Raw genomic sequence first — 13,690 nt, 5'->3', positions numbered from 1 at the left:
GTAATAAGATTCATATACTACATACTACCAAACAGAACTAGATAAGGCATTAACCTTAAAGAATACTTTTTTGTTGTTGTTGAACTCACAACCCTGAGATAAAGACCCGAGCAGAGATCAAGAGTCAGATGCCCAACCAAGTAAGCCACCCAGGTGCCCCTAAGAATACTTTGAGATCTAAATATCTTTATGGAACATTTTACAACAAACATACCTTTGCTTTTTGCAGTGGTGCCATACGACAGCACAATACAGCGGAACAATTCCTACAAACTTCCATGAACAGTTTTTCATGTTCCCTGAGTGCAAGAGACAGGCTGGTCCCATCCACCACCAGCCCGTGCTGAATCACATGATCCTCTGTAATTCTAAGAGAAGATAATTATATCCTGTTAGATACATTGAAGCCATATTATTTATACCCATTTAGTAAACAAAAAATTCTTACAAAAAGATGTACCATTTACCGAGGCTTTACTGTTTGTTACAAAACTGATATGCCAGGGAAGAAACTAAACTATGATTACCTGAAAGCTGAGATTAAGCAGAACTGAGAATAACTGATGTGATGAGTAAAACAAATGATACTCAGTTTTACAATGAATTGATACAGTAACTATATTTTCTAAAATATGAATTAGAACACATAATCAAAATATTTTCCCAAATTATAGTATGAAAAATCTTCCAAAAATAAAAACATTATACATTTCAGAAACTCTAATTAAAAAAATTAAATGCAATCAACAATGGTCAGGAAAATTCATGAGCTAGATTCACCATGTGGGCAGGAAGGAATGAAAGAATCAAAACTGTCTTTTGATCTTAACCCCTATATTGGACTCTATGTAATGCTAGATATTATTATGGTGGCCATGGATAATACCTCTCTGTGGGCATATGCTATATGAGTACCACTCTAAGTATGATCTGATTACTGGCAGCTGGGCAAACTGTTGCCAGGCAGAGATAAGAACTTTGCATTAATATGTAAGTCAACTATAGGACTGGGCAAACTATTCTGTTCAATTGTTTCTCCCCTTTCTCTCTTAGTAATAAGATGTTATTGATAAAAGAAACAGTGTAGATTTATATTCTGCTGCAAACTCCTATATATAGTTGAAGGTCAGCACTCAAAGTAGCACTGTGCTACATCCATAAGGAAAATACTATATAGTTCACCACTGGGTTCACAGTATAACTGACTGCTAGTCAGAAATGTCCCTTCATTTTTATTTCATTTTCCCCAGCTTTGTTGAGATACAGTTGACATATAAAATTAAGGTATGCAACATGATGATTTGCTACACGTATATATTGCAAAATGATGACCACAATTAGGTTAGTTAACACCTCCATCCTCTCATCTAATTACCATTTTTTGGTGTAGTGATAAACTTCAGATCTACTCTATTAACAATTTTTAAATATATAATACAGTGCTGTTAATTACAGTTATCATACTGTACATTAGAATTGCAGAACTTATTCATCTTATATATAAGCTAGAAGTTTGTACCCCTTTGACCATTATCTCTCCTTTTCCCCCACACTCTGGCCTCAGAAACTACCACTCTACTCTGTTTCTTTGAGTTCACCTTTTTTAGATTCCACATGTATGTGTTTTTCTCTGACTTACTTCACTTAGCATACTGCCCTCAAGGTCCATCCTGTCACAAAAAAATCTCCTATTTTATAGTTGAGTAATACTCCTGTGTATGTACGTACACACACATACACACACACACACACACACCCCACACTTTTCTTTATCCATTCATCCAACAACAGATACTTTAGTTGTTTCCATTCTTGGCTATTGTGAATGCTGCAATGAACATGGCAGGGAGTGCAAATATTCTTTGGGATGGTGATTGCATTTTCCTTGGATATATATCCAGAGGTAGGACTGTTGGAATCACATAGTAGTTCTATTTTTAGTTTTCTGAGAAACTTCCATATTGTTTTCCATAGTGGCTATATCCTCAATTTTTAATTGAGGAGAACACTATCAACTGAGCAACAAGCTATAAAAACTAAATATGTATCAACAGATTTTAGTCTTATAAAAAAACTTGAACTAAAATGGTGTCTTTTACAGTATGCCTAATCACTACTGTGTTGCACAGTAACTAATAAGTGGTCAACAATTACCTTTTACAATGTAAAATTTTAAAAAATGTATTTTTCTTTTATTAATTTTCTAGTATCTGAAAGCACTACCACATTGACTGTTTTTCTTCCCTACTGGCTAAACTTTACTTAGCAACCTGTGCTGCCTTCAACATGTTGTGTTCAGTCTAAGCACTGCGTGAGCACATGCCTCAGAAGAAGGGATATAGCAAGCAGCCAAGAGTGGGAGAGATCAGATCAGTTTTCCTCTGGAACCTTCCCAAGGCACACTAAATTAGGTTTTCTTCTGGACAGGCTTTATAAGTTATCATAGTATTTCACAATCCATGAGATAATATTTATGAAATATAGGAAAGTACCTCACAGTTCTGGCACATAGTAGGTAGCATCGGTTTATCTCTGTGGCTTCACATCTCAATACCTCTTCCCATACTCTCTTCCCATCTATTGCATTCTCTGGCCATACTGAACTACCATCACCTTGAATGAGCCTCTCTCTCTCAGCTCTGCAAATTTGCATATGCTGCCCCTTTTGCTTTTTGGTGTTATTCTCTAACCAGTGAACATTTCTTTTAGGAGACAGCACAGTCTATAGACATCTCATCTATCCATCCAGAGCTTTCCATTCTTGCCTGTTACAATCCAGTTGTGATAGGTCTATGACAGTATATTTACTTCTATTTTTTTCTACACATTGTAAATATTCTGAGGGTAAACAATATGCTTTATATGACTCTGTGTTCCAAATTCTAGTTAGCAGACCAACAATATATACTTGTGAAGGAATACAAACTAAAACTTACAAAGGTATGGAATTCTTTGTTCTACCCAAGATTTTTAGAACAGATATTTCCTCGAAGTCTTAAATCAAATCTTATTGACTTATCTGGTTATTTCAGCAAACATGTTCCACCAAAAAGATAGTATCTCTAAAATATAATATATTTCATATAGCAAGTCTAAAAAGGACTGTGGTCTTCACTTTACAATATAGCTTTTGTACAGAAAGGGAAATAAATAATATCCATAACCTTTACAGATCCACTAAAAGTTGACATATAGAAGACGATTTTAAAAATATTCTAAAATACAATAATTATCTTTAGAGGGCTGTATTATGTTCCATCATCTTATCATTGTCAGCATTTTTTAAATGGACACTTATTACTTTTATAATCAGGATTAATATTTTAGAAAGCATCTATAAAGTAAATGATTCTGAACATTAATTTCTATGTTTTAGGGAGTTCTCACTGACATATGGTACTTAAATTTTTAAGTAGCCGCAATGGTGTTGTCACTGCTCCCAAGCTATCATATAATTACCTAAATCAATCCATTTTTTGAATTCAAGCAAAGAACCTTCTGAGAGTTGTATGGTCTCTTTAAAACATCTCTTAAATAAGTTTTCCTTTGATGAAACTGAGTTTAGCACCAGATGATGCCTGCATAACAAATGTGAATAAAGCTCTGAAAATACACTGATAACTGTGGCACTGTCTTTTCACATTTATTTTTCTGTTTTAGCATCATAAGACAAATGACAGATACCTATAGGAGACCTAAGATGCCTATATATGAGCTTGCCTGATGCTTACACTGAAGCAATCCTTAGTTTACTGTGAAAAATCAGAATGTTAAAGGGGGTTCCTAAATAAAGTTGATAAAAAAGTTGTCTATAAAAAAGAGACTTAGAAAAAAAGAGATGAATTTAGAGTATTAAGATGAATTTAGAGTATATATAATTAATGTAATTATCTCTGAACAATAAAAAAGATTCATTTTCCAGTTTATTCATTTGAACTAGATCAGGGTTTGGCAAATGTTTTCTGTAAAGAGACAGAAGTAAATATTTCAATTTCTGGTTTTGTGGGCCAAGAGACTAAATTGAGGATATACTATAGGTACTAATATTAAAATAAAGGAAACTGATTTTGACAAAAATTTTTATTAACTAAGTAAATAATGTAATAATAGTAATTGAGCACAATTTTTTAAGCAATATAAACCTACCAATGAGAAGACTTGAAATCTTTTCTTTGGTAGGAGGTAACATTTTGCTTAATTGGGGTTTAAAGTTAATGTTCCCTATCATCAAAATCAATTGCAAATGTCTACTTTTTAATGATACCTATAATGATATTTCACATTTTAATACAACAGGACTATCTTTAACAAGATTTTCTATTTCCTCTTTGAATATGTCTTTTCAAACAGGTAGCATATTAAAGTGTCACTGATTAATAAACACAATGCCATCTAATTTGATAATAAAATAATCAACACTCCACTGTGCATTAAAAGTATGACATTAAAAGTCCATTTTTCTTTTCTTGTTTGGACATGATGGGTAAATACTGATAATAAAAATGTAGTATAATGTCATAGGGCAATATATGTGGCACTCAAAACACTACTATTTAGAATGGTGTCACTGTGATCTGTTGTAAATCAAGTAGCAGTGAGAAATGATAAAAGTACTTCATAAAGTCTTTGTCACAACTATCCAACTGTGGTACTGTAGTGCAAAGTCTTATTGATGATATGTAAATGAATGAATGTGACTGTGTTCCAATAAAACTTTATTTACAGACGCTTAAATGTGAATTTTGTAAGTTTTCACATCACAAAATATTACTATTCTTTGGATTCTTTCTTACCATTAAAAAATGTAAAAATTATTTTGTGCACACGGGCTATCAGAAACAGGCAATAGGTCATCTTTGACCCATGAGCCATAGTTTGTTGATCCCTAAACTCATGAGATAATTACATTCTTACCTTCTGGCAAGCTGCCTCAATTGTTCAGCACACTCGCTGTCTGATTTCTGATTTATAAGTTCAAGAATATTCATGGTTCTGTGAAAATGTCCGCATGATAAACTCACACTAACAGCTGTTTCATGTTTATCACCAGTTAGTACCCATACTTTGATACCAGCCATTCTCAATGCTTCAATAGTTTCTCGAACTCTATCTTGTAGCCTGAAAATAAAAGAAACAATATTAGCAGTAGAGAATACTTCTTTGACTATTATATATATAAACCACATAGTACATGTAAGGTAAATCCTAGACTCCCTGACTTAAAGATGTTACAGTATAGTGATATAATTGAATTTTTTCTCATTGGGGAAGAAACAGGAATAATCAAATTAGTGCTCATCTGGTTAACATAATACCTACAACTTTATATTTTAAGAATATATCTTCAAAGTTGATTTTTATAGAACCAAACTAAATATATGGTCTTCCTAAACTCCTATTTTATTAGGAAGTCTCTAAATTTGAAATTAGAAGATTTTTCTCTTTTCTCGTAAGAAAATTTCTCCTATCAGTAGTTTAAAAATCAAACTGGTTAATAAAGGATGATGTAATCTCAGGTGAGTCTCAGAAATCTCAGGAGACCTGAAAGGTAAATGAAAACCTAAATTTTAAAAAATGCTAACACTCTTAGAGACAGATGGCGGGGAATAAAGGCTAAATGGACCTCAAGGAATTCACAAACTGAGAGGAAGAAGTCTTTGAAGAAATGACTATAATATACTGCCACAAAAACAACATAAAACTACCTACAAGACAAATACTTCAAAAAGGAGAGAGTTTTTAATCCTATTAGGTCTAGGGGTAAGGAAAGATTTTACTGGAGTGGGAGAATCTGAGCTATACTTTATAAAGATACTCATAAATGGATAAAGGAAAAATTATCCAGGCAGAAAGGACACTCTTGCCAAGGAACAAAGGCACAAAATAAAATAGTGTGAACTATAGCAGTTGTTCAGAAAACTATATACAGATAATTTGGTACTATTGAAGCAAAAAGTGCAAACAGGTAGTGGTGGGAAGAATTAAGCTTAAACTCTTTGTATAGCACACTGAAGAGTATTCTAAAAATTCAAGCCTATAAGCAAAACTATACATAATGGAATTCTTTCATCTATTTCAAATATCTGGCTAGAATAAAAATTGTATACACTGGGAAAAAGTAAGGCTTTAACTCTCTATTTTGACTTAAAATATCTTATTATAGGATATTAATAAATGGAATTTATGCCATAAATTAGAAACACTTGGCTAGGAAAATTCTTATCAGACTAAAAGGATATTACTTATTTGTCCGATGCTTACCTGTCTTCCACTGCTGTAGCTCCAAGTAATATCAGGTCTTTCTCTATGAACTGGAAGACATCTGCCAATTTCTCTTCCCGTTGTTGTAGGGCAGTCCTGGCTTCAAACAGACGTCTGTCTATTTCCTCATACTCTTTAAATGTCAACTGTTTATAGGCCATACACAGAGTTCTTAGTCCTTTCTAAAACAGAAAAATTAAAGACAAAAATTAAAAATAACTAATGGAAAATTAAAAAACAGTTGTTCAAGATAATTAAAGTTTTTAAATTGTAGAATATTAGATCCTAGACAGGATCATAAAGATTATCTTGTAATTTAAAAACTGTTTTAAAAACCATGACTTAAAAACTGTTTTGAGGGATCCCTGGGTAGCTCAGCGGTTTAGCCCCTGCCTTCGGTCCAGGGTGTGATCCTGGAGTCCCGGGATTGAGTCTCACATCAGGCTCCCTGCATGGAGCCTGCTTCTCCCTCTGCCGGTGTCTCTGCCTCTCTCTCTCTGTCTCTCATAAATAAATAAAATCTTCAAAAAAACAGAACAAAACAAAACAACTATTTTGCCTGGATTTAAAAGCTGTTTTACCTGGAAAGTCAGAAAGTTCTATAAGGATACCTTTAGGATTGTCAAAAAGAGAGGCAGCCCCAGGTTGTACTCTCTTGTTTTAACATTTACAAATCCACTTTTATGTACTTTATAAGAAATTTTTTTAACTAAAGGGGACCATAATTTCCTGAGAATCCATGGTATGATGAATTTACAGGTCAAATAACAAAGTCTGTAAGGTGGCCCTTATCAAATAAACAATACTTTCTATAGCCATTGAATGATTTTAAACTGTATCATTATATAACTTCACTGGTGAAATGGAATTATACAATACTTATGAATATATATTTGATTATCTGATTTTCCTGGGCACAACTTTCTCTTATTTCTCTTTACTATTTGACAGTTTCTACATCTGAAAGCTATAAAAGTTCCTTTTCTTGCTGCACATCCCCCTCAGAAAAACCCAAAATAAATATTCTAATAACAGAACTTGGAAACAGTACATTTTAAAATACTACATGACACTATTCAATTATTTCTAAATACTGATGTTCCTTGATTCACAAATGACCCACACCTATAAATAACTGTTTTTCTTAAACAACAGTTAAGGGATCATGTTAATGATCACAGTTATTTTATATGAAAAAATTCATTTTACAACAAATATTTGCTGAATGCCAACTATGTGCCAGTACTGTTCTGGATTAAAATGAATGTAAGGTAGAACAATATCTTTCTTCTCATGGATGTTACAGTATGATAGATGAACCAGATCATAAACAATTAAGAAACAAGTAATGAGAGAAAATAAACCATATGTAAGTAAAGGAGGCAGGTGAACACAGATGAGCATAAAGCAATCTTTTATAGAAATGCAGAAATGAGAGATCGTAAGTTCTTAAAACTTTGAGAGCTGCTTAAAAATTTTCCTCTTCACATGAATTGTGGCACTTTGTTTTCATGAGATTCTCCTATGTTCGTCTAGTAAAAGAGACTTAATTCACAAATCATAAAATTCAGTTCTTTAGAGTACAGCTCAGTGGTTTTTAATGAATTCAAAGTTGTACATGATTATTACTATTGAATTCCAGAACATTTTCATCACCCCAAAAGGTATCCATTAGCAGACACTTCTATTTCACCACTTCTTCTAGCCCCTGGCAACTACTAATGTGCTTTTTGTCTCAATAAATTCCATTATTCTGGACACTTCATATAAATGGAACACATGACCTTTTGTGACTAGCTTCTTTCACTAGGCACAGGAGCTTTTCAACATTCACCCATGTTATAGCATATAAGTACTTCATTTCTTCTAATGGCCAAATAACATTCCATGTAATGGGTATGACACAGTTTAATGCATGCATCAACTAATGGACTTTCAGATGTTTCCACATTTTGGCTATTGAAGAATAATGCTGTTAAGTTTTTATGCGAACATGTTTTTAGTTCTCTTGGGTGTATAATTAGCAGTGAACTTCTGGGTTATACAGTAGCTATATTATTCTATGTTCTATGAGGAACTATTAAAGTAGTTTCTAAAGTTTTTTTTTAATTTATTTTTTCTGAAGTGTTTGTATCATTTATAATCCCACAGCAATGTATGAAGGTTTCAGTTTCTCCACATCCTTGGGATTCCCCTATATTCTTTAAGTAAACTCCTCTTTTTTAAACATATTAAGTGAATGGTCTTTGCAGCCAAAAAAGCCCTGACTGTAACAAGTTGAAAGAAAACAAAGAAAAGACTTGTATTTTAGGTTAAAAGTCAATTTTTGATCAAAGAATGTGGAAGCCAACACATAATTAAAAAGAACTGAAGAATTTCTATAATATTTGATAAATTACTAATGCAAACATGAAGTCTTAAGTCTTTCATATGTATACCTTTTAGAGTTTTATAAATCTTAGAAATTTATACTCACCAAAGCAAATTCATCTACATGAATTCTGGTTTTTTCTATTTCTCCACCTACACATTTAGGAAGAATTGATGATTCAGCTCCTTTAGCAAATAAAAGCTTCTCACCTAAAAGGAAAAACCAGTTATCAAACTCATAATATTAGATAAATTAAAATTCTTACCTAAAAGGAAAAACCAGTTATCAAACTCATAATATTAGATAAATAAAAATTCATAAAAGTTTAGGTAGGTTACCTGAAGGTGCCTGAACAATTACACTCATCCTTCTACGATCTGAATCAAATTCGAGAATATGAAGCAGTTTGTACCTAAGGAAAAAAAATAATAAAGACCAAAAGTTTAACTTTTTAAAAATAATATTAAGTGAATATTTGAAAAGTACCCCTATAAAAGATAAAATGGTAGATTTAGAAGAAGAAATTAATCTCAACTACATTTTCAAGATAATGGGTTATGAATCATTAATAACAACACAAGATAGAAATAGAAGAAACTAACATTTATTGAGTACTTACCAAATGCCATGTACTTTACATACCTTATGTCATTTAATACCCATGAGAATCAAAGAAGGTAGATCTTATCTCATTTTACAGATGAGGACTATTAAACTCAGAAAGATTAAGTAATTTTCCTAAAGTCAAATAAGCTTGTGAGTGGCACAGCAAGGATTGGAATCCAGATCTGCCCAGCTTCACGTTTTTCTCACTAAAAAAGGTAATTGATTCTCAACCCTCTTTTCTGCCCAAAAACACCTGAGAAATATAACACACTCACATTAGTAACAGAGGATCATTACAGCAGTGATTCTGAACCTGATACAAGTAGACATATGCATAGGTGGGGGAACAAATGCCTTTATAAGGAGTAGTAAAGGAATTTGTGTGGATAGGTCAGGTGTGGCTTCAAGTTTTCCGGATGGATTTATATAATGATGTATATATGGAATGCTTTGTACATCTCAAAAAAAAAAAAAAAAAAGCAACAACAGAGTGGGATGATTCATAGTTAACGAAATGAGCTAGACAGGCTTCTACATGAAAACAGCCAAAGAATGGGCTCTATTTTACTTTGTAAAAGCTAAAAAGGAACAGTTGGAGTTGAGATATGACTGGAATTGGTAAAACCATGAAAGGTATGAATAGAACAGGAATGAGACTAATATATCAAGCAGTTTAAATATTGGAAATAGGCAGTTGTTCCTTAATGTTTGAAAGATAAAATCAAGGGACTATAAGGAAGTTTTTCTTTATTTAGTGAGAGTTTATGAAACTCATTACCCCAGCAGTATATAAAAATAAACATGAGTAAATTTAAGTAACAAACTAAAATACAAATGAAAGAGTCAGAGTAGGTTATTGTGATTACTGTGATGTTGTACAACATGGTATTAACATCATTCTAGAGCAGGGGTCAGTAAACTTTTTCTGCAAAGGTTGAGATAGTAAATATTTTAGACTTTGCAGGCCATATATGGTCTCTGATGCATTTTAAAACAAAACAAAACCCCAAAAAACAAAACCCCTTAAATAATGTAATGTAGTTTGCAGGCTGTACAAGCCAGCTTGTAGGCCAGAGACCTACCGGCCATAGTGTACAGATTCCTGTCCTACACTAAATACACAGAAAAAAATTACCGTTCCAGTTTTCCAAGTGTTTTAACTTCCATAGTTTCTTCAGAATTGCCAACAAATACGATGCCGATTCTAGGGATTAAAAGAGAAAAAAATATAAGATTTAAGGATGATATTTCATGTTTCATAATATGTCATTATAACCTAGCATGAATAAAAACATTTAAAGTATACATTTAAGATGTATTTAAAAATATTTAATAATACCATTATTTAATTTAAATTCAATTAGCTGATATATAGTGTATATATATATAGTATATAATCATTATATACTATAATCATTAGTTTCACATGTAGTTTTCAATAATTCATCAGTTGCATATAACAGTGCACATCCCATCATGTGAATATGATGCTATTTTAAGAATGTGAAGAATCAGAGTAGGTCCAAAACAATACATACATAAGTATTTCTCACAAATTACACTATTCATACTTCACAGCAGCCAGATTTTTAAAGATCTCTTCAGAATATGATTCAATGCGAACTTGACAACAAAATTAATGATACATATAAAACTCTCATTTACAATTTGTTTTATTTTTTTTTAAAGATTTTATTTATTTATGCATGAGAGACATAGAGAGAGAGAGAGAGAGAGGCAGAGACACAGGCAGAGGGAGAAGCAGGCTCCATGCAGGGAGCCCGATATGGGACTTGATCCTGGGTCTCCAGGATCCCACCCTAGGCTGAAGGCGGCGCTAAACCGCTGAGCCACTGGGGCTGCCCAATTTATTTTATTTTTATTTATTTATTTATTTTTAAAAATTTATTTATTTATGATAGACATAAAAAGAGAGAGAGAGAGAGGCACAGACATACAGAGAGAGAGAGGCAGAGACACAGGCAGAGGGAGAAGCAGGCTCCATGCCGGGAGCCCGACATGGGACTCAATCCTGGGACTCCAGGATTGGGCCCTGGGCCAAAGGCAGGCGCCAAACCACTGAGCCGCCCAGGGATCCCCATTATTTTATTTTTAAAAAGATTTATTTATTTGAGAGAGAGAGAAAGTGAGAGATCAGCAGAGGGGAAAGGGTAGAGGGAGAGGGAGAAGCAGACTCCCCACAGAGCTGGGAGCCTGATATGGAGCTCAATCCCAGGACATTGAGATCATGACTTGAGCTGAAGGAAGATGCTTAACCTTCTGAGCCACGCAGGTGCCCTCTCATTTACAATTTAAAATGCACTTCTACCTTTATGTGTTCATGAATTTTGTATGACAATTTAAAATAATTTTCTAGTACTTGCACATTTTTATTTAAAAGGTGTTTTTCTGAAGAATTGGAATTTAGATCAAACTACCTTGCAGCAGCTTCCACTAGAGCCTTTTCATCTGGAGAAGATGCATAGTACTCCAACTGGGAGGGTGCAAAGTTGGACTGCCAAGGACCATCACCAATGCCATCAGTCTGAACATTGCTAATCTGGACAGTGTGACAGAGACTGACTGCTTTAAAGAAGAGATTGTGTTCCTTAATCTGTAGAAAGATAATATTCTCAATAAAATACCATTCCCAAGTAACAGAAAACTGTAAGCAGAATTCTAAAAAAAAGTCAATAAACACTCAATAATTTGGTTATCTTAGATCTACAACAGGAGTGCTACAATCTTGAACTGACTAATAGCTGGTTGCTTCTGACTCCAAAGAGTAAAACGTCACATTTGCTTATGACTCTTCAAAATAAAAGTATCTTTTTAAGAAACAGACAAGTTGCAAATAAAGATGAAAACTCTTTTGTGGAAAAATGAGGTCTAAAAAAGTATTAAATATATTTAAGCTCTACTTCTTAGCAAAGTCATCTTCTTTATTTCAGGGCAGTAAGGGTTCTCCACTGAGTCTCATTTAAATACTTAGAGAAGTAAGGTAGACATCTATTAATTTGCAAGTTAAAATGGGTTGTTACTACAACGTCTCAGTGCTGAATCAAAGGATATTCATTCCAAATACATATTCCTTGACCCACTGACAATTATGACAATTATTTTTCTGCTACAATCCAGCAACTACCAAAGAGAATTATTTCAAATGAAATTCCAATTTATTAACTTAAAAGTTGCTTACGAGTTCAGTTTCATTTTCAGGACTGGTTCTAAAAGAACTGGTTGTAAGATGGGATAAGTTGTTAAGATGGGATAAACTGTTGAGATAAGATAAGCTTCCTTCTGAAGAGTCTGGTGTTGGTCCTTCAGATACAAGTCTACCATTGATTTCTTGGTATTTTATGCCATTAATTGAACATTCCCGAAACTGCATCTCATTTTCTGTCAGTGTACCAGTTTTATCTGTAAACACATACTCCACCTAGAGATGGAAGAGAAAAGAAAACAAACTTTTATGTTTATGGTTAAACAAAAAACCTTGTCCGCCTCTCCTAAAGTTAAGCTTACCTATTAACATTAGTATACTAATACTGAGATTTTTACAATCTAAGCACAAATAAAGATACACAGAAACAAAACAGGGTAAGATAAAATATTTCAAATCTATGCAAACTTTGAAGTTTGTAGCAATTTTAGGTACATGTTCATCTTTAGAGTTGACTGATAATGTAGGATTAATATTTCTTATCCCTCTCCTGGGTAAGGAATTTTGAAGTAGTAAAACTAAGAATGACCTTTGAGCAAGGGTGGAAGGGATGTTTAATAACCTAGAATGTGAAAGGGTATGTGGTCTAGAAGAAATGGTACAGAACTGGGAACAGGAACACAAAGTCATAGCAACACAATAAGTCAGAGATGGAAGGTTGTCTAAAGTATTAGATAGATGGAGGAAATTGAAACCAAGGGTAGGACTCGATTCCAGGACCCCGGGATTACAACCTGAAACAAAGGCAGATGCTCAACTACTGAATGAAAATGTTTCAAAAAGTAGATAAGATAAATAATTTTATTACTCTGAGACTAATTCTAGAAAATTAACCCAAAAGAAAGTAGGTCCAAAAAGAGAAGGATGAAATAGTCAAATCTTGATACAACTAGGAATAAAGTAAGGATTTGATTAATGCAATAATGATTTGAAAAAGTTGTCATTTAAAAAGGGAGCAATGCATCACAAAGAAAAACAACTATAGACCAGTATCCCTTATGAAAATAAACACAAACCAAATGTAGAAACATTTAAAAAAGATATACAACATAAATATGTAGGGTTTATTCCTGAAATGCAAGACTGGTCAACATAAATCAATGAAACTCACCACAATAATAAATTGGTACTTATTCTTTTTCTGTCATTAAAATGACCACCTTGACAGATGCAAGAAAAGCATTTAACAAAATCCAATACTGTTTCATGATAAAACATTCAACAAATTA

General features: G+C 33.1%; 1 protein-coding gene across 2 annotated transcripts in view; it reads right to left on the bottom strand.

The window, feature by feature from the left end:
* Positions 1 to 13,690, bottom strand: part of ATP11B (ATPase phospholipid transporting 11B (putative)) — a 119,108-nt gene that overhangs the window by 40,688 nt on the left and 64,730 nt on the right. For both annotated transcript variants that reach the window (XM_055307881.1, XM_055307882.1), the window contains 8 exons: positions 12,438 to 12,677; positions 11,677 to 11,852; positions 10,374 to 10,442; positions 8,971 to 9,044; positions 8,738 to 8,841; positions 6,262 to 6,443; positions 4,915 to 5,118; positions 215 to 368 (listed from right to left, as the gene is read on the bottom strand). In XM_055307881.1, coding sequence (XP_055163856.1) covers positions 215 to 368; positions 4,915 to 5,118; positions 6,262 to 6,443; positions 8,738 to 8,841; positions 8,971 to 9,044; positions 10,374 to 10,442; positions 11,677 to 11,852; positions 12,438 to 12,677 — 1,203 coding nt within the window. The remainder of the gene's footprint in view (positions 1 to 214; positions 369 to 4,914; positions 5,119 to 6,261; positions 6,444 to 8,737; positions 8,842 to 8,970; positions 9,045 to 10,373; positions 10,443 to 11,676; positions 11,853 to 12,437; positions 12,678 to 13,690) is intronic.

This window comes from Nyctereutes procyonoides, unplaced genomic scaffold (genome assembly GCF_905146905.1).
Source record: "Nyctereutes procyonoides isolate TBG_1078 unplaced genomic scaffold, NYPRO_anot_genome, whole genome shotgun sequence".
NCBI lineage: Eukaryota > Metazoa > Chordata > Mammalia > Carnivora > Canidae > Nyctereutes > Nyctereutes procyonoides.
Note: the sequence above shows the minus strand (reverse complement) of the source record. Positions and strands in the feature narration are given on the sequence as shown.